The sequence below is a fragment of the Aulonocara stuartgranti genome, assembly GCF_965226115.1.
Source record: "Aulonocara stuartgranti genome assembly, chromosome: 17".
Lineage (NCBI taxonomy): Eukaryota > Metazoa > Chordata > Actinopteri > Cichliformes > Cichlidae > Aulonocara > Aulonocara stuartgranti.
Genome location: NC_138953.1, coordinates 40,407,039 through 40,426,974, shown reverse-complemented (window position 1 = coordinate 40,426,974; position 19,936 = coordinate 40,407,039). Strand labels below are relative to the sequence as shown.

The window sequence follows — 19,936 nt, the reverse complement described above, 5'->3', positions numbered from 1 at the left end:
TGTATGAACAAATATACAGATGTGCTACAGATGTATCGATCTGTGGTAACCAGATTCCTCACAGTGTTAGAACATTGTGCTTGAAACACTGAAAGCTGAGCCGTTCCCTTCAAACTAATGGTGGGGGGGCAAAACAGGAATTTCTGCTGTGAAGTTTCCAAATGTGATCATGTGAAATAGGTTTTCAGTTGTTTCTAGTGTTTTGCCTCAATAAGTGCTTCCTGCAGGAATACAACATATGTTTGACACAGTCACGTGACCATGCATCGCTTCAGCTCCTGAACAGGCTGCTGTCAGTCATAGTGTATAAAGCATATGTTGGTGGACTGACCAGCAGCAGCTGGTATTACTGTTCTTCTGAGTGTTTATTGGTGGAGACATTCACCTCAAAGGTGGTTTTGATAACTATGGTCCATGTTCATGTCTGTGTAGCTCAAACATTTTGGGTCACATTAAAATGAAGGGACAGCTGAAACCATGTTTCCCTGAATTCAAGTAGTGTTGGTTCTTAAACTTTTCATCACCCATAAAGAATATGCCATATTCTGCAGAAACCGGCTATTTTAGGACCCAGAAGAGCTGCTTTTCAGTTAATGTAGGCAATATTGATATTAGTATGTTGTATGCTGTTTATTTAGCCTGACACATTTGTTTTGGAGGTGTTTGAGCACTGCAGCACAAAAAGACATTGAGTCACATATTTAGAAGGAAGCTAAAGGAATTTATGATTGGTCATAATTATGCTGATCGAAGCTGCTTAAACAATTCACTGAGGTACATAAAAAATGCACATTTTAAAAAATTTGGACTGAAAACATCCAGAACAATCTTTCTGTTTCTTCATATCTGGCGCCATCTTCTGTTATTAAAGAGCAATAGACTCCGGGTGCCACCTAGAGCTGCAATCAATTCAGTGACGATTCAAAAGATCCATTCAACTTCTCAAAGTAGCTTCGGCTTAAATGAAAATTGGGAAAAAACTGAACAGAATGAAAAATAATAAATGGTAAAGTATTGATCGAGAGTGAAAGTGCAGTCAAAACACAGAGCAGTGTTTGCAGGAAGCTGGCAGGAAACGCTGTGTGTGGCAGGCACATTTGCAGATCCAAATTTCAGACAGCAGACGGGACTGTGCTCGGAAACTGGAACTGGCAAATACCAACAGACAGGTTCAAACAGAGAACTGACACTTAGGCTACGTTCACACTGCAGGCGAAAGCGCATCAAATCCGATTTTTTTGACCCTATGCGACCCATATCTGATCATGCTATGACAGTGTGAACGGCGCAAATCCGATATTTTCAAATCCGATCTGGGTCACTTTCGTATGTGGTCCTGAATCCGATACATATCCGATGTTTTAGAAAGCGACTGCTGTTTGAACGGTCATGTCGCATTAAATCCGTCTTTTACGTCACCGACACAAGACTGAAGCCAATTATCAGCGCCGGAGAAGCACCCGATACGACATCGCGAACGCTTCCTGGCCATCCAGCGTAGATGTCAGTGAAACTGTTGGGAAGACAACGTAAACATTTTATTTGTACTGTTTAATCTGCAGATTCTGACAGAAATCTGCAGCTATCCTTTGAAGCACCGCTCCTCTCTTAAACAGCAATAAGGATCATTATTAGGTTATTTACATTATTATGAAAATATTATGTAAAGTATTATGTAAATTTACATTATTATGTAAATAACAAAACAACTTAAAGCAAAAATTGGGAAACGTGAAGTCCGAAGTCTTTATATTAAGGGCCATCAGTCAAACAATACTGTTGCTCTGGGTCTAAACAGAGCGCGTTGTGTGTGACATCTTCTTTTGCGCATGCGGGCCGCTTTGAGCGTTCACACTAGAGAGCGTTTGCTGTCGCATTTTATTTGTAGTGTGAACGAGCAGACAAAAAAATCGGATTTGATCAAAAAATCGGAATTGAGCATTAAGACCTGCAGTGTGAACGTAGCCTTAGACAGGACACACAGTAAGAGGGAAACAGACACTAAATACAAGAGGGAATCAGGACAAAGAGGAAACACCTGGAGAACACGGCTGGCAACAGTCTAAGAGGTGAGACGGGGACAAGTGGCTGCAGAATAAAACAGGACACACAAACTGAGGCGCAGACTGACTAAAATACAGGGAACAAAGGGAGAGGGCCAAGAGAGGTGAGAGAAAGCAGACAGACACATAGAAACATGACTGGGAAACAGGCAACTACACCTGGAGAAGAGGAAGACTTCACAGGGAAGGACACAGAGACGAGACCAGGACATGAAAAGGGGCCTAATAACAAACAACACAACCTAAACTAGAAATACAGAGAACAAGGAAAAATAGTCACACAGGGAGCCCAACAATATTAAACAAGACCCTAACAGAACCCTGCTGGAACGGCTCTACATTTAAAATCTTCAGTTGGTAAAAAACAAAATGAAAATGTAATTCTAATGAGCTAAGTCGAAAAAGAAAGAAACACTGACAAAATACAAATAAAGGAAGAACTTCACAGCCTTTATGTTTACTCAGCAAACGAATTCGCTTTGCTGTGTCGACTTAGTTTAAGAAATTCATCCAACGTTTGTCAGAGTAAACATTACTCATCTTTCACATGTACTCAGTGGTTTAACATAAGAATCCTCAAACTGTCTTCCTTCACTACACCTTTTTACCATGATAAAGTGGTAGGGTGCATACCATTAGTGTTGCCTGTATGCACTCTACATGAGCATCTTCACCGTTCTGCTATCCTGTTCAACTTGGTCAGAGCCATCGTCCCCCTCTCCATCATGCTAATGCTCATGCTAACTGAATTATTTAAAACTTTTTCAAACTCCATCTTCTCGACGTCACACTTGTTGCCCAAGGCTGTTAGCAAGAGAATCCCATTTATTATGATGCTAAATTACTGAAGCTCGTTTACTGGCTAATGCTACAGTTGAGGCCAAAATTATTGGCCCCCCAGGAATTTTGGATCATTTTGCTAAACTTTTGCCCAATGTTTGCAGCATTGATGAAACTTGATATAATCAAACATTCACCAGCGCTATTTAGTAGCTTTTGGTATATTATAAAATGCATTTCTAGGCTTGCTTTATATCAAATATAATAAAAAAATGGGGTGGTCAAAAATATTAGCCCTATGTGAATGTTTGCTTTCAAAACTCCTTGATCAATTCACCAATCAGCTTTGAAACCACAGGTGTGCAGTCAACTGGCTTCCTAACAACATTCAATCAGCATAGAAAGGGTCCAAGGAACAGGGACTTGAACACATGAGAGTTACTGTTACTGACCATTGCCAAAGACAAAGGAAATAATTCTGGAGCTCAGAAAAAAGATAGTAGAGGCTCGTTATAAAGGGCAAGGCTACATTGCCATTTCCAAGCAATTCACAGTGTCTAGAAATGCTGTATGTTGCATCATTGCCAAGTACAAGGAGACGAATTCTGTAAGAAACAAACCTGGCCGTGGCCGTAAGCACAAGATTTCAAGAACTCTGGAGAGGAAAATAGTCAAAGATGTCAGCAAGGAACCCCGGACATCTGCATCTGGAGTTGATGTTTCAAGGAACACAGTTGTGACGGCTCTTCATTGACTTTAGCAGCATCGTCCCAGAACATCCCCTTTACTCAAAGAGCAGCACATCGTAGCCCGACTGAGGTTTGCCCATGAACATTTGAAAGGTAAAGATGAGTTTTGGTAGTCTGTGCTTTGATCTGATGAGACTAAACTGGAACTGTTTCAGCACAGTTGTTGCTTATGTTTGGCGAAGAAAGCCACAGGCCTTCAACCCCAGGGCCCTATTTCAGGAAGCCGGTTTAGTGCAAACTCTGAGTAAGTATATCCTGAGTTAACGGAAACTCTGGGTTTTCGGTTTCACAAAGCGAGTTTAGATTAATTCTGAGCGAGTTACTATGACGACACACTCCGTGAAGCTAACCTGCCCCCTAGCAGGTTTACTTCAACTAACCCTGACTGTCTCCGCCCCTTTGTCGGAAACCTGACTGTAGGAAGTGTCAGACATGGCGTGCTCCTTCCTTGAAGAGCCAGTAGATGTTGAAGCCCAAATTCTCCGCAGAGCTCTCCGCCGGGAGAGAGTGATTAGAGCGCGTTCGGACATTTGATCATTTCCTGATGATTTCCTGTGTGAACGTTACCGTTTTTCAGCACAATCTATAATTTATTTGAATAACATCCTCAGGCCTAATATTGCTCATGTGACACATCGCAGACATCCTCTCAGTTCTGTACATATTATTTGTATTGCACTTCGGTTTTTTGCAAACGGGAGCTTTCTGTATAATATTGGTGACGCTGAGCACGTTTCCAAGGCTACCGTCTGTCGGGCAGTCAGGAATGTTACAGTTGCACTGAAACGTCTCCTGTACTCGTTTGTGGTGTTCCCCGGTCATAGACCCACAAGATTTATCAAAGAGGGATGCCACAAAATTGCAGGTATCAGGATGAACAAAACTTAATTCATGATGTGGTGATATTTGAACTACTACTTAAATTTTACATTTATTCTCACGGTTCCCAGGCGTGATTGGCTGTACAGATGGCACTCACATTCCAATCATTGCTCCTTCAGTAAATGAAGGAGACTATGTGAACAGGAAGTCTTTCCACAGCATTAATGTACAGGTACATAGTTCCCTGTAGCATTTCAAACTAACAAATTATTTCATTATAGTAATGGATGCTAATTTGTGTTCTCTGCACTGTGAAGATCATATGTGATGCTGCCAACATTATCACAAATGTGGAAGCCAACTGCTCAGCCTCTGTGAGTGGTGGTGGTGGACGACCTCCACCTGTTTTTCGGGCCTCCGCTTTTTTTCTGTTGGCTATAACGGGTCACATTTGAGCATACAGAGTAAGCAAATATGTACTTGTAATGTGCTCAGATAATTTCAATAAGTGCTTACAGAGGGGAAATTAATGTAGCCTCTAACTGCAATTGATTTATATAGGACAAACAGACCAAGCACTATGGCTCATAATACAATTACACCTCACCTGTTTGGACTATATTTTTATATTTCATTTTTACTTGCTGCCAGGAACGTTTGGGGCCTGTTGGGTTGCACCTGCGCTCACATCACATCACAAAATAAAATGTATAACATAACAAATAAAATAACATATGATAAAATAACGTGTTAAATGGGTGGAAATCCCTCGATCAATGTTTATATTAACACTCACGCATTGACTCTGTCGGCTATGTTTTGCCATGCATGCTCTCTTTCTTTTGCAGCTGAGGCTGTGTTACTTTTTTTCTGCAAAATTTGCATGTTATCGGCATATGCTGCCATCAGAATTTCGGCCTCAAGCGCTGTAAAATACATTGACCGCGCCTTCTTTCCCTCCGTCTCCATGGTGACTCGCTTAATCTGTGCTCCACTAATCAGGGCTTTATGTATCCTCGTGCGCGCGCTTAACTTGGGGTTAAAGCAACTCCGCGTTGACTGAACTAATTGTTATCAGCCTTTCTGAAACCGAATATTCCGAGTTGGACAGTTCGGGGTTACTCAACCCTGAGTATCGTTTTTCACTCTGAGTTTTCTAAACCGGCTTCCTGAAATAGGGCCCAGGAGCACAGTTGGGAACATCATGCTGTGAGGCTGTTTTGGCGCCTCGGGCACAGGAAGCCTTGTTTGGTTGCATGACATCATGAAAAAAGAAATTATGTTGACATTTTGAAGGAGAATTTGCAGAAATCTGCTCATAGTCTAGGCTTAGGTCATCGCTGGGTCTTCCAGCAAGACAATGACCCAAAGCATGCATCAAAATTAGTCCAACAGTTCCTCAAGGATACCAAAACCAAGATCCTGGAGTGGACCATTCAATTTGGAGCAGCTAGAACAGTTTGCAATGGAGGAATAGGCCAAAATCCCTCAGGAGACCTGTGCCAACCTTGTAAAGACCTACTCTAAGAGATTGTTGTCAGTTGTGGCTCAGAAAGGGTACAGTATTGACTATTAATGGCCATGGGGCTAATAATTTTGGATGTTTCATTTTTGCCCTTTTTTCAGTTTGGTGTATCAATAAAATATTGTAATTAAACTTAGTGGACATATTTATTTTGGAAGCAGACACACTATACAAAAAGACTTGTTGTTAATGGTCATTTTCACACTGAAATCAAGAGTGCTGTCTAATTTCATAACGGGGGCTAATAATATTGCCATCAACTGTAGCTGGTCTAACTGATCTCAGAACAGTAGGCACCATACCTTCCATCAGTTCAGTCACAGAGTGGCAGTTTATCCACAACGAGCATGCACAAACCACCAGAAACAAGCTGCTGGCCCCTCAGCTTGCTCATCTGCAGTCTTTGTTAACATGAGACAAAAATGCCTTCAGAGAGAGATAAATACACTTTGCCATGAGATGAAACAAGCACAGCTTTCTTCAGCCACAAGTAATGTAAAGGCTGTAATGTAAAGGCTGGATGCACATATTATTTGACAGGTGAGTAGCTTTATGACAGAGCTGTCTGACATGAAAGCCTTGCTTTACCTTGGTACATTTTAATTTAAGTCTATTTTCAGACGTGAAAACACTTCAGGTCACCAAGACTTTTACAGTCTAACATCAAAACCATGATGCTGGTACTGTAGATGAGCTTTTTATTCAATAACTCATATTCAACCACAGTAAATAAAAAAAGGTTCTGTGTAACGCACGGCTCTTAGACAAACGTTTGCAAAAGCATCTTTTCCAAGTGTGCTACTGATGACACTGTCTCATGCATTCTTACACTACTATACACTGCACTATTGCTGGTTGTGCTCCACTCTGGACTGGCTGAGTGAATGTGACTACAGTAAAGCGACTCTGTTGGCAGGTTCAAGCACACGTGTGCACTGTGGTCCCATAGAGCACTGAGCCATGGGTCCCATGCACCTACCTTAAACGTCTTAAACGCCAGGCAGGTTAGGACCCAAATACCTCTCAAGCTGGACTGAACTTAACAACAGCTTTACTGCTGGAGAAAATACAAATAACTAAATACAAAGAACTTAACTGTCAGGAACGCAAACACTCGAGATTGTGTGAAAAGGAATGACAGAAAGAAAGTAAATAGCAAAGATATGTTGAATAGAAAGGTATTAATGAAATGTCACAAAACAATGTTATTAAAATATCATTATGAATTTACAGTTTTTTATTTATACAGGCGCAAATTAAACCCAATTTGTGCCTGTGTGTGTGTGTGTGTGTGTGTGTGTGTGTGTCAGAAAAAGTGTTAAGCATAGATAAAAGTGCTGCAAAATGAGACTTTTAGAAAGCACCTTTAGTGTTCGACAGGTTTGCTACAGTATGTTGTCAGAAGTATTCATTCATCTGTCTGCACATGAATATAAACTTGAGTCTCATTCTTAATCCACAGGATATTTAATATGATGCTAGCGCGCCCTTACCAGCTATACCAGCTTTACTAATACTTTATTTTTTTATTAAGTTTATATGTTGTGTTTTTTGTTGTTTGGTTTTTTTAACGATGGACGTAAAGTGTGTCAGTAAAGAGTAATTGATTGAATTATGTGCTGCAGAACACGTGGGCTAAATGTTGTTTTGAAATGCTTCCGTCTCATTATTATTATTATTTTTTATTGAAAGAAATTTTCATATACAAAACAAGTCAAGGAAACAGACCAGAATTGTAACAATTTACATTATAAAGATGGTGAAGCAAGTCATCATAACTTTACAGTGAGAAAATAAAAGTTTCTAGGATAAAGTAATAAGGAACATAGACCTTTTGACACAGGCAGGAAAATTAGAATAGCAAGTATTTTGTGATTTTACAGCATAGTACAGCAGTTTTTTTGTTCATATTTGAAATAAGCTTAAGTGACTTAAAATATTGACAAAAGTAATTCAAGAAGACGGTAAACATAGGAGAGGCATTCTTCCACTTACATAAATGAATAAAAAACTTACATAGCACTATTACAAAATTGACAACATCTGAGATTTCAGAATCCAGATTGTCCATAAAGTAAAGAATATCCTTAGATGTGAAGGCAGGTACATTGGAAATTCTGAGTGAAACCCAACAGTGTATTTCAAACCAATTCCGTCTCATTATTACCAAGCCAAATTAAAAATCAGCGCCTCCTGCACTTATAAGCGAACAGCTGCATTTAAGCGGAACTTTGCCTATACCGGTCACATCCACGGAACTATTAACAGGGACGGACTTCCGCTTTGATTGCGTAAACGCATTGGTGTATGCGTAGATAAATTAGAATATATCGACTAGGATACTGTTTTCTAGGATGGTGTTTTCGAGAATTTAATGACGGCTAACGGGTACACATATGTGTAATAAAAACTACTAATTGTTCCAACGATAGATATGTGTAATTCACACAGAGTCGCACAAACAGGAAGTAAGAGGAACAAGCCAATCAGCTCCACGGAGCATGTGTCACGCGTGATGCACCGTCTCTGGTGAAGGTTACGGTTAGTTGAACGTGTGCACTGTTACCTGTTACCTGAAGCAGAGGCTACAGACAGATTCGGGAAACAACGCCGTGCGCAGCTGCGGTAAGAATTAATTTCACTGTCATGAAGCTGTTCGTCTGCTCACAGCAGCTCACAGACACGAGCTGCTTCCTCCTGTTCAAACACAGAACAGTGTTAACAGATCGTCCTGTGACTGCAGCATCAGAAACCCTACTTCTCATATTTACCTGCTGTTCAGTGATCCAGTCTAACTCACTTCGGCGGCCTCCCGGTATAATTTATCCCAGCTGACCCAAAGTAACTAAAAACGTGCTAATATATAATTACTAATAGTTCTAAATCTGCAATACAACGAACCTTGCTAACTGAATTATACGGACCCACGAACGCACTTTGATAAGTTAACATAGTTTATAATCTGGATTTAGCGAGTTTATGTAAATCTACGCCGCCGGACTCCTGGGTTTACCGGTGTTCCAGATTAACTTACATCAACTGGTGTTGGTCGAACAGATGTGTGGCAGTCTTACGTTTCAGGAGCTGCTACCGACAAACCAGTGTATGTGTACTCCACTGTGCTCTGTGAGTGACGTGACCTGCAGTTAAATATTTGAAATGATAAGCAATGGTGCTTCAATCAGAATTCTTTATTCATTTCTATGGAAATGATGCCGTTTCTCCAAGACCAGAACAGGCTGGACTAAATTAAATAATACAGCATATTATACAGTTTATAAACTATAAGAAACAGCTCTAACATATGTTTCCTTTATTAGCTCCTTTAGCAGAGAGAGGAAAAATTGTACTTTCTCATAATTTACAGCAATAATCAACACGACCGACTCAATTGTCTCAGATCATTTAGATGCTAACGCTGCATTTTCCAGTTCAGGCCAAAACCTGCTGATCTTTATTAACCCTTGAATGTCAGGCTGGCATAGCTAGTTATTACATTAGCATCAGGGAGAAGGCTAGCTATACTACGGCACATGGTATGTTAAATGTTTTTGGAGGAATGTTCACTGTGCTTTTTATTGTTTCCTTTACGTATTGTGTATTAGTGCGAGGAAAATAAACCAGTTCTTGCTGTATGCATTCCAGTCATATGCAGCTATATGTCTCAATAAGTACATATTAGAGACGCCCAGAGCTCCATCTCTTCAGCCACCTTCTCTAGCTATCCTGGGGGGACACCAAGGTATTTCCAAAAAATCTGAGAAATCTACTCTTCTGTGTATCCTGGGTCTGCCCTGAGATCTACTTCCAGTGAAACCTACCCAGAACACCTTACCTAGGAGGTGTCAGGGAGGCATCCTAGTCAGATACTCGAACCACCTCAACTGACTCCTTTCAGTGTGGTGGAGTAACAGCTCTACTCCAAGCTCCTCCTGAATAACCAAGCTTTTCACCCTGTCTCTAAGGCGAAGCCAAACCATCGTGTAGAGCAGGGGTGGGGGAACTCTAGGCCTCTAAGGCCGGTGTCCTGCAGGTTTTAGACGTGTCCTTGATCCAACACAGCTGATTTAAATGGCTAAACGACCTCCTCAACTAGGGCTGGGCCATATTATACCGTTCACGGTAATACTGGTATAATGTTAGGCAACGATAGGAAAATGAAATATCGCGATAGAATATGAGTAAAACGCGCATGCGCAGTGCCTTTGTTTTCATACGCACATGGCCGATTGTTGAGTGAAACAGATGAACCAGAATTGGTTTGTAAAAATGGTGCAACTTCAGTGATGTGGAACTGGTTTGGTGTTTGTCCGTCAGATACACGACAAAGCACATTTTTTTGCAGAACATGCAAGCGGCCGTCGTTATCCGGTTGTTCAGTGATGACGCGACGAATCCTACTTCCGGGTCTAAAGTAGTCTGCGTTTAATATGGCTTTTGTGTTGTTAACATGTTTAATGTTTTGTATTTTCTTCTATTTGATCTCAAAAAGCTCCTAAAACAGTCAGCGACCACTGTTGACCTCCCTCGGCTTTTATTACCGCTAATCATTTATTTAAGCTCAGTTTTTAAAACCTTAGCATGTAACTACAGCCCAGCCCATGCAGCAGTATATGAATGACTAACCTCGTATTGTGGATGGATTATCTCAGTTGTTCTCCTGGCTGAAGTTTGGTCCTTTTACAGCATCCTGCCATGCGATTACATTTGTTCCTGACCACCGAGAACACTCACGTTAACTTTTATCGAGTGGAAAAAAAGTTAGCTTGTTTATATTATGCTAACATAGCTGTGTCGCTAGCGGTCACGTAGCACATCATTATATAGCAGCTAGCCCAACTTCAGTAACCCTACAAACGTCACTGCTGTTTAGTTTTCTGTCTTCATTTATGTTGGAAGTGATAACAGAGCTGTACGTTTGAATTTGTTTCCAAAACCCCGCAGTCAGGACATGCTATATTGTATTTAGATAAAAGCTAGCGAGCTAACTCCATGCTAACTTCTAACTCCGTTAAATGTCATAAATTCCGTTTTCATGGATGCCTGGATGTTAAACTCAATTGTTACACCTGGTAGAGCAGAACGCTGATCATTTTATTAAAGATGAAAGATGAAAGACTTTAGACAGTTTTTCAACTCTCAGTAATGCCATAGGGTTAGGGTTAGGGTTACTAACCCTAACCGGATTGTCGGACTAAGATGCTATTAAATCTGGGAGTAATCTGGGTCCTAAACTCCATATCCTTCAGGTCAAACAACACTGCAGCATCACTGAGAGTTAAAAACTGTCTATATTCTTTCATCTTTAATAAAACGATCAGCATCGCTGCTTTACCAGGTGAAACTGTGAAGTTTAACTTCCAGGCATCCATGAAAACAAAATGTATTACATTTAACGGAGTTAGAAGCTAGCAGGAAGCTAGCGGAAGTTAGCTCGCTAGTTTCGCTAGTTACCTAAGCATGATATAGCATGTTCTGACTGAGAGATTTCTGAAAAAAATCAAACGTACAGCTCTGCTATCACTTCCAACATAAATGAAGACAGGAAACTAAACAGCAGTGACGTTTGTAGGGTTACTGAAGTTGGGCTAGCTGGTATTAATGATGTGCTACGTGATCGCTAGCGACACAGCTATGTTAGCATAATATAAACAGTGAAGCTGGAGGATGAACGCTAACACTTTTCCACTTAAAAAAGTTAACGTGAGGGTTCCTGATGGTTAGAGACAAATGCAATCGCATGGCAGGATGCTGTAAACGGACCAAACTTCAGTCAGAAGAACAACTGAGATAATCCATCCACAATACGAGGTTAGTCATTAATATACTGCAACAACATGGGAATAGAGCAGCTGTGATAGAATACAGCATTAATGAATCAATGGTACAGAAGTGGAGGAAGCAAGAAGAATGAGTTTAATAAAGTTTGATTTATCTGACTGCTTTGTTTCGCTTAATGTGCCTTATAATCCCGTGCACCTTATGGTCCGAAAAATACGTACTGCACACTGCAGTTTAATTCAAATTCAAATTTTATTTGTCACGTACACAGTCATACACAGTACAATATGTAGTGAAATGCTTGGACAACTGCTCGTGACCTAAAGAGAACAAAAAAGGAAAAGGCTATGAATAAGATAGGAAATAAATATGAAAAATTAAAAAGGGTAAATTTAACTAGGAAGGAATAGAATATAAATTAAGGTTAAAAATGAAATAACTGTACAACACAAATTAGAATGAAGGGTAAATTTAACTGGGAAGAATAAGATAAAGATAAATATATAAATTAAAGTTGAAAATAAAATAACTGTACAACAAAATACAAAATATAGAACTATATAAGAATGTATGAAGAAATCTAAATATAAATAAATATATACACAATAACAGCAGCTGTACAAGTATTAACTGGAAATGAAGAATATAGTGACCAGTGTTGTGCAAAACCAAAGTCCAGAAAGTCCAGTGTGTGTGTAAGAACCATATGTGTGGGTCAGTACTGTGTGGTGGTGTGATTGAGAGACCGTATCGCCTGCGGGAAGAAGCTCCTCCTCAGTCTCTCTGTGTTGGTCTTCAGGGAGCGGAATCGCTTTCCTGACCTCAGCAGAGAGAACAGTCTGTTGTTGGGATGGCTGAGGTCCTTCACCATCTTCCTGGCCTTGGTCCAGCACCGCCTGCTGTAGATTGAGTGCAGGTCAGGGAGCTCGGAGCGGATGGTGCGCTCAGCTGACCGCACAACCCTCTGTAGAGCTCGTCTGTCCTGCATGGTGCTGTTCCCGAACCAGGTTAAGATGTTTCCCGCCAGGATGCTCTCTATGGTGCACGAGTAAAAGTTCCTGAGCACCTTGGAGGGCAGTTGGAAGTCTCTCAAGCGTCTGAGGTGGTAGAGACGCTGTCGGGCCTTTTTCACCACGGTGTTGATGTGACAGGACCATGACAGGTCCTGCGTGATGTGAACTCCGAGGTATTTGAAGCTGTCCACTCTCTCCACTGGGCACTCGTTGATGACGGGGGTCTGGTAGTTCCTCTCCTGCTTAGTGCTGAAGTCCACTATCAGCTCCTTTGTCTTACTGACGTTTAGAAGGAGGTTGTTCCTCTGGCACCAGTTCTCCAGATTCCTAATCTCCTTCAGGTAGCACCTCTTTTTAACTTCAGTGGATATTATACATGGTTATGCTCAGGATATGTCGGCCCATTTCTGCTGGAAATGCCTTTTGGTTAAACTTTCAGCAAGGAATTTGTATTTGCACTGTTACATTTTTATAAAGCTTTAATGTACATAAAAACCAGCTTCTTGTTTAAGTGAAAATAAATGGAAGGTTGTCTTTTTGCACTAGTAATGTTGTGGAGTTGTATTTTGTCTCGCATCAATTATATCATCAGTTATATCGTTATCGCAAATTTTCAAATATATATCGTGATAAATATTTTTGGCCATATCGCCCTGCTCTATCCTCAACATGCCTTCAACTTCTCCAGACGCCTGGTAATGAACTAGCCTCTCACATTACCCCTTGAGTGCAAACTAGAACTTCTGTCCATAAATATTATGAGCAGAACAGCAGAGTCCAAAACCCACTGAAGATGAGTCTGACTTTTTGCTTGCAGCGCAGACTAAACTTTCACGGGAACTGGACCCTGCAACAACAGGCTCGATCTACTCTGGAAGCCGAGGGACACGGTCAAATGCTTGCTCCAAATCCACAAAACACACACAGGCTAGTTGGGCAAACACCCAGACGCCCTTGAATGTTTTGAGTGGATGCAGAGCTGGTCCAGTGTTCCCTGACAAGCACGAGCATCTCATTGTTCCTCCAAATAAAAGCCCAAAATTTTCAGTCCTTTCTTACCATGAAGATGAATCACCAGCTCTTTTAAAATCATAGAAAAACTTACGTAGAATACTTTTACACATGCTACGTTCATGTAACTTTCATGCTGATTAAACAGATAAGTTGTACCACAAAGAAACCCAAAAACTGTACATTGTGATATGACGTGTTCAGAGTTATTTTTCACATTTTTCTTTGCTACGTAACTCCATATATCCTGTTTGACTTATTTGATGTCTTCAGTTTGTATCTACCATGTAGAAAGTAGTAAAATAAAGAAAAACATTAAATGAGAAGGCGTGTCCAAACTCGTCACATGTCAAACTCTGTGTTTCTTGTGCTCATTAGTGATGGCAGGCCTGTCCAGCTATGCATTGCGGATGGCCAGACTGAGCTCACAGATCTTTGGAGAAGTTGTGCATCCAACTGACCCGAAATCTATGAAGGTGGTCCAGCTATTCCAGGAGCCCCCTACGGCCAAGAGGAAGGAGGTGTATGACTGGTACCCACACCACAAGATTTACTACGCTGTGACCCAGAAGCTCAGGTTCATGGGTCTGTTCAGGTACAGTAGAATACACCTGTGATACGATGACAGTATTTACCTTTGTAAAAGCAAACATGGCTTCATTTATTTTTACACAGTTGTGCTGCCGAAACACAGTTTTAAGAGTTTGAAAGTTCATTTATTTTCATTTTTTGTGGGATTTACAAAAAAATGTAAAACAAATCCCACTGTTGTCATTTTCTCCCTTTAAAAATGTAATTACATTACAGTGTAGCTGTGATAATGAACTGATTACTGAGGATCATCCTGATTAAACAACAAACAAATATGAATATGCACGCTAAAATGTTTTGTTTGAAATACATTTTATAAATAATTGAAATTCAGCATGAAACACTGTAACATACAATAAGTATGTCAGTGCAGGAGCAGTTACATTGTTTCCAAAACCAAAAAAGATAACCAGGAAATGAAGGCCGGAATCCGAGAGAGATCCAAGCTCCGCCCTCTGCCTCTGTCGGTGCCTCTGAAATTTATCAGCAACTATTTATTACTTCAGAAAGAATTTGAAGTGACTTATAAATGGGGGAAATGTGAACTGCAGTTGCTTCAGAAAGTACTCTGACTGCTTTGCCTTTTTGTTAAAAACTGAAATGACTCATTTACAAAGTATAAGACGCTGAATGCAATATTTTAAAGGTCATCATGGGTAAGTCTGAAGAAGAGGGGTTTTTGCTTTCTTTGATTTTGGCATATTGGACGGCATCTTCGATTCTATCCATAAATGTTAATAATGTAAAGTGTGGTTCACGTCTGGACTGTAACTCGACGACAGTTCTTGTTTCTCAGCGTCGGCGTGGCCTCGTGCTGACCCACTGCTCACTGGAGCAGGCTTTCCTACCATGGAGCTGTGCAGCCTGACAACATCCTGCCACTCCCACACTTCCCACTAGTTTTTAATCACTTAATTATTCTTAATTACTAATTACCTTGTTACTAGATATGCATTTCTTTTTGTTATTTATTCTGTTTTGTGATGAAATGTTTCTGTGGCCCAGATATTGAACTGATTGTATCCAAATGATTTGCTGTATTATTCATCAGGGGTTTTGTTTCTTTGTGTGCATTCAAAGATCATGTGATGTGGAGGTGTCATCATTTATCCTATTATGGAAAATGTCTCATGGTTACCAGTGGGGATTTTAACCACGCCTCACTAGACAACAATAAGTTGAGTGTGCACTAGAACAGAGAACGAGACATGCTGTGTGGTAATGCTGCTAAAGCGTACAGTGTCACTGGAGTTATTAGGCTGGCTATTTGAAGCTGCTGAGGCACTGCAGGGGTCCACGTGCTGGAATAAACTTTGTAAACCACATTGAGAGGACATTAATAAGCTGTATGACAGAGTATATCACATTTGTGTGTAACTACACCATCTTACCATCTCAGGGCTGTATGTTGCTCTGTGAACAAGAAGCTTTGGCTCATTACTTCCCTTAAAGACATGTTTAACTGCTCAGATCAGGGGTGTCCAACTCCGGGCGTCCTGCAGGTTTTAGATGTGTCAGCTGATTTAAACGGCTAAATGACCTCCTCAGCATGTCTTGAAGGTCTCCAGAGGCCTGGTAATGAACTCATCATTTGATTCAGGTGTGATATCTAGATCCCATCCCTGGCTTAAAGCTTCCAGGTCAGGCTCCCACTGAGGAGGGTCCAGCATGAGCTGAAGGCGAAGCTGAAGAAATACAAGGACTACTAGCTAACAGCACAAGATGTGTGGAGAAGAATGAAGAACATCATTGTGTTTAAGTGACTGGTTGTGGCTCAGTGATGGGAGAGTGGGTCATTTACCAGTTGGGAGGTCGAGGAAACGATCCCCAGCTCCTCATGTCCATGTGTCAAAGTGTCCCACTGAACCCCGGTTGCCCCCGATCCGTCCATCAGAGTGTGAATGTTAGATAAACCTGCTTCACTGTATGATTGTGTGTCCATTTAATGTCCACCAGTCCACTGAATGTGACAGACGACCAGTGAGCAGCCTGGAGGGAGCAAATTAGCTGCACCACTCCTCCACCAGGTTTAGCTCACAGCCCTCTGCTGCCTCCACACCCTTACTGCCTTTAGTGATCACTCCCAGTGGGAAACAAAAAGTTCAAATGGGTCACAGATATACTCGGGTAGCTGTTATGTTACATACCCGTGCAGGTAAAGTCTGCAGAGATGTCCTGTACACTTATTCAAAGTGGCTTTCATCTGCTTCACCAGAAAGTCCTGAGTGATGGTTTGATAACTTTCTGAAGAGATCTCATGTGAAAAACAGTGAAACCCATAAGATGAAGTGCATGTAAGTATGGCAGAAGTAAAAACTGTGTCTAATCAAATCCTTAATTTGTTTTAGAGATGAGCATGAAGACTTCAAGGAGGAGATGCGTCGTCTGAGGAAACTGAGAGGAAAAGGGACGCCAAAAAAAGGAGAGGGGAAGAGAGCAGGCAAGAAGAAGTGAACTGCGGCACGTCTGCTCCCCGAGGCTGCACAGGACTCGTTCTTCGGTTTCTCTGCAGGCTGCGCTGGCTGCTGTGCACCGTGGTGGGATGCTGGTCCTGAGAGCGTTCCACTGGTCGGGACTGTCCTGTGTTTCTGTGCTGACAGGACGCTCTGAGTCGGGCGTATCCCACTTCTGTTAAATTGTGTATGTCATTGAACGTGTGTGTGGCAGTAAGAGGGCTGTGCTTATATCTTATTACCACATAATAATGTCTTTCTGTCGAACAGCCCAGGAGGAAGCGTTAGCTGCTGACAGCTTGACTGTGGATGGAACGGCTCAAATGTATAGAAGTAGACACCCTTATTTTTCACAATAAAGTCAATGTGATAAATCTGCAGAGTGGTGCAAAACTTTGTTTTATTGCCTTTAAAGAGGAAAAATCAAGAAGAGGGAGATAAAATCCCTCCATGTAGGAAACGCTCAGCATATGCTGCTATCCACAGTCTGTTTTTCTGGGTCGACCTGCGGACGTGAGCACATGTGGGCATTAAACAATTTGTGGCTGGTGGAGTCATCGACCAATCGGGATGATTGCCAGCTCCTACTGTCCAAGAGTTGAAGTATCATTGGGCAACATACTGAACCCTGAGACACTCCGATGGATGCACTGTGTGTGTGTGTGTGTGTGTGTGTGTGTGTGTGTGTGTGTCGGTCGGACAGTACTTGGGCACAGATAAAAGCACTATGAGTGTGTGCGACTGGGTGAATGAGGCGTCTCATTGTAGGAGAAAGTGCTTCGAGTGCTCACATTGAGTATTAAGGTGTTCTTTAAGTAGCAGCCCGTCCATTTACTGCATTCTGACTTCCGTGACATTAAGAAAAAGGTTTGCTATTGCAGGTAGTTACTAAACCAGGGGTGGGGAACTCCAGGCCTCCAGGGCCCGTGTCCTGCAGGTCTTAGATGTGTCCTTGATCCAACACAGCTGATTTAAATGTCTTGAAGTTCTCCAGAGGTCTGGTTATGAACTAATCATTTGATTCAGGTATCTAGAACCTGCAGGACACCGGCCCTGGACACTCGGAGTTCCCCACTTGTGATCTATAAGAAGGCTGCTAAATAAGTGGACTTGATGTGAATAAAAGTTTTAATTCAATGTTGTTAATGTTCGGGTCTCACTGCATTGCCATCTTTGTGCGGACTTGTTTCACTTTGGCTGAGCGCACACTCATAATCAGCCACGGTTCGCTCATGCTAAGCCCGCGTTTCCTACCACGCTGAGTACTGAGGGGCTGAATCCTGGCACTCGGCACGCTTCAGGTCATCCAGGGTTGCTACCTTGCAGCACTCCTGCGTGTTCAGCGTCCCGGGCACCTGAAGCTCCCAGCGGCAGGTGGACGCAGGAAGGCTGTAAGAAGCTCTCCGTGGTCGTTTCAAACGGCTGCTTTTTCCGGTTTTACTCAATCGAAAGAGGTCCGGAGCTCTGGCCCGTGCCTCTGTCTCCCCCTCCTGTCCTCAGCACCGGGTTGCGTTTTCCTCGATTATTTTCCACTCACTTTCTCGCAGTTTAAAATGGCGGCGTTGAGCAGCGCCGAGTCCCCACCGCCCGTCTTTAACGGAGACACTACGGAGCTGGAGCCGGGCAGGGAGCGGGGCCTGGACGAGCTGGGCGCCGGACTGGACTCGTCCTGCTCGTCGGGGATCCCGGGAGGTCCGCAGGATGAGGAGGTAAGCCCCACGGCAGCGGGTCGAAGCTGGGCAGGGGACACGGGCTCCGAGCGGAGGTAATTGGATGGAAAGGTTCGGGAAACGGCGGCTGGAGCCCGGGCGGTGGGCTGCGGCGCAGGGCTGGAAATGCGAGCGGCCCCGGCTCACCCGGCTCGCGGGCCGGGCTCCGTGGCGGGGGAAGCTCCGGCTGCGGAGCTGTGTTTGTGTCGGGCCTGCTCGCCTCTCTCTCCAGCCTCACAGCATCTGCAGCCTGCTGCGACAACAGCACGCGCACACACCGCTGTTCAAAGCACAAAGACGCAGTTTAGCGCTTCGTGCTGTGTCGTGCGGAATTGTGGTGCGGACAAAGTTTGACGGCGAGCGGTGCTGCGAGGCCTGCGCTCAGAAGGCTGCTGATGGTGGACCTGGAGGCTAGCCCGAGTCGTGCTTGTGGTGTTTGAGGTGTGATTTAGCCACACATGCTACTTTTAATGTGACACAAGATGACTAGCATCTCCGCAACTCCTCCACACGCAGAAAGCATCAGGCTGTGTCCTCAGCGGTGTCTGCACCGACCACGTAGCCTAGCCTTGATTCTGCAGGTCACAGGCCTCCCTGCTGGACCACGACAGCAGCCTGAAGCACACAGCAGGATAGCTTTGTGTCAAAGTTTGGAACAAACAACACTGCAGCTCATGTCTGACGTGAACACATTTCCCTGCTATGTCATACAGAACATGAGAAATCCGCCACAGGCTTTGGCAGCACCCATCTTAGGGTCCAGAACTCCTGCGTGAACATTTGGAGAGTTCCTGTGTCCACGTCTCTGTCACTGCAGCTCTGTAGTGAGAGCTCCAGGGGCCCGAGCTCACCAGAGACTAAAAATAAAAGCATTTAAAGACTGCGCTGACTCTGGATTTTAGTCTCTGGAGCATCTGCGGTGTGTCGGCTACAGGCGCATCTGCTGGTTTCTCTTCAAATGTCTATAATCACAAATCTGAGCTCAGCTATGACTCTGAGGCCTCTTCATAAAATGGTTTAGTGTGTATTTTAGACGGGCTTTTTTCATGTGCCATTCAAACTCCAGATAACATCTGGTGCAGGACGTGTTGAGCCCTGGTCCACGCACACAGCGCTGTTTTATATGAAAAACTGCAGATGAAGTCTCACCTGTCCCTGCTGCACCGTTCTCCAGCAGCTGGTTTGAGTCGTTTCTGGATCATCTCTCTCACTGCGTCTCACTGAGAATATTCCATGTTTGGTTACAATTATTTTATGGCTCTAACTACAGATTTAAAGGGAAACCTGGGATGAATATTTTGGTGCCTCAGTTTGTACATCACCCTGAGAGGATTAAACGTCGTCCCAGAACACTGGGATAATTCAAGGCTGCTAACTGTACAGTACAGTTAGCAAACTGTGATCCATCGGTTATCCAGCTCTGCTGCTGTGCAGCTGGA

At 42.8% G+C, this 19,936-nt stretch overlaps 3 protein-coding genes across 4 annotated transcripts in view; 2 read left to right on the top strand and 1 right to left on the bottom strand.

Moving 5' to 3' along the window:
• tmem178bb (transmembrane protein 178Bb) overlaps positions 1-10,613 on the bottom strand; it is an 83,453-nt gene extending 72,840 nt beyond the window's left edge. Inside the window, exon 1 of the mRNA XM_082510395.1 lies at positions 10,566-10,613. The gene's annotated coding sequence lies outside the window, so the exon portion shown is untranslated. The remainder of the gene's footprint in view (positions 1-10,565) is intronic.
• Positions 8,197-17,168, top strand: mrps33 (mitochondrial ribosomal protein S33). Its single transcript, XM_082510409.1, has 3 exons — positions 8,197-8,564; positions 14,123-14,339; positions 16,684-17,168. The coding sequence occupies exons 2-3, from the start codon at positions 14,125-14,127 to the stop codon at positions 16,787-16,789; spliced, it is 321 nt and encodes a 106-aa protein (XP_082366535.1). The 5' UTR covers positions 8,197-8,564; positions 14,123-14,124; the 3' UTR covers positions 16,790-17,168.
• A 1,031-nt stretch (positions 17,169-18,199) lies between these two features.
• braf (B-Raf proto-oncogene, serine/threonine kinase) overlaps positions 18,200-19,936 on the top strand; it is a 31,971-nt gene continuing 30,234 nt past the window's right edge. The window contains exon 1 of one of the 2 annotated variants that reach the window (XM_082510382.1): positions 18,200-18,497. In XM_082510382.1, coding sequence (XP_082366508.1) covers positions 18,342-18,497 — 156 coding nt within the window. In that variant the 5' untranslated portion in view covers positions 18,200-18,341. The remainder of the gene's footprint in view (positions 18,498-19,936) is intronic. The other variant, XM_082510381.1, reaches the window with a different exon arrangement.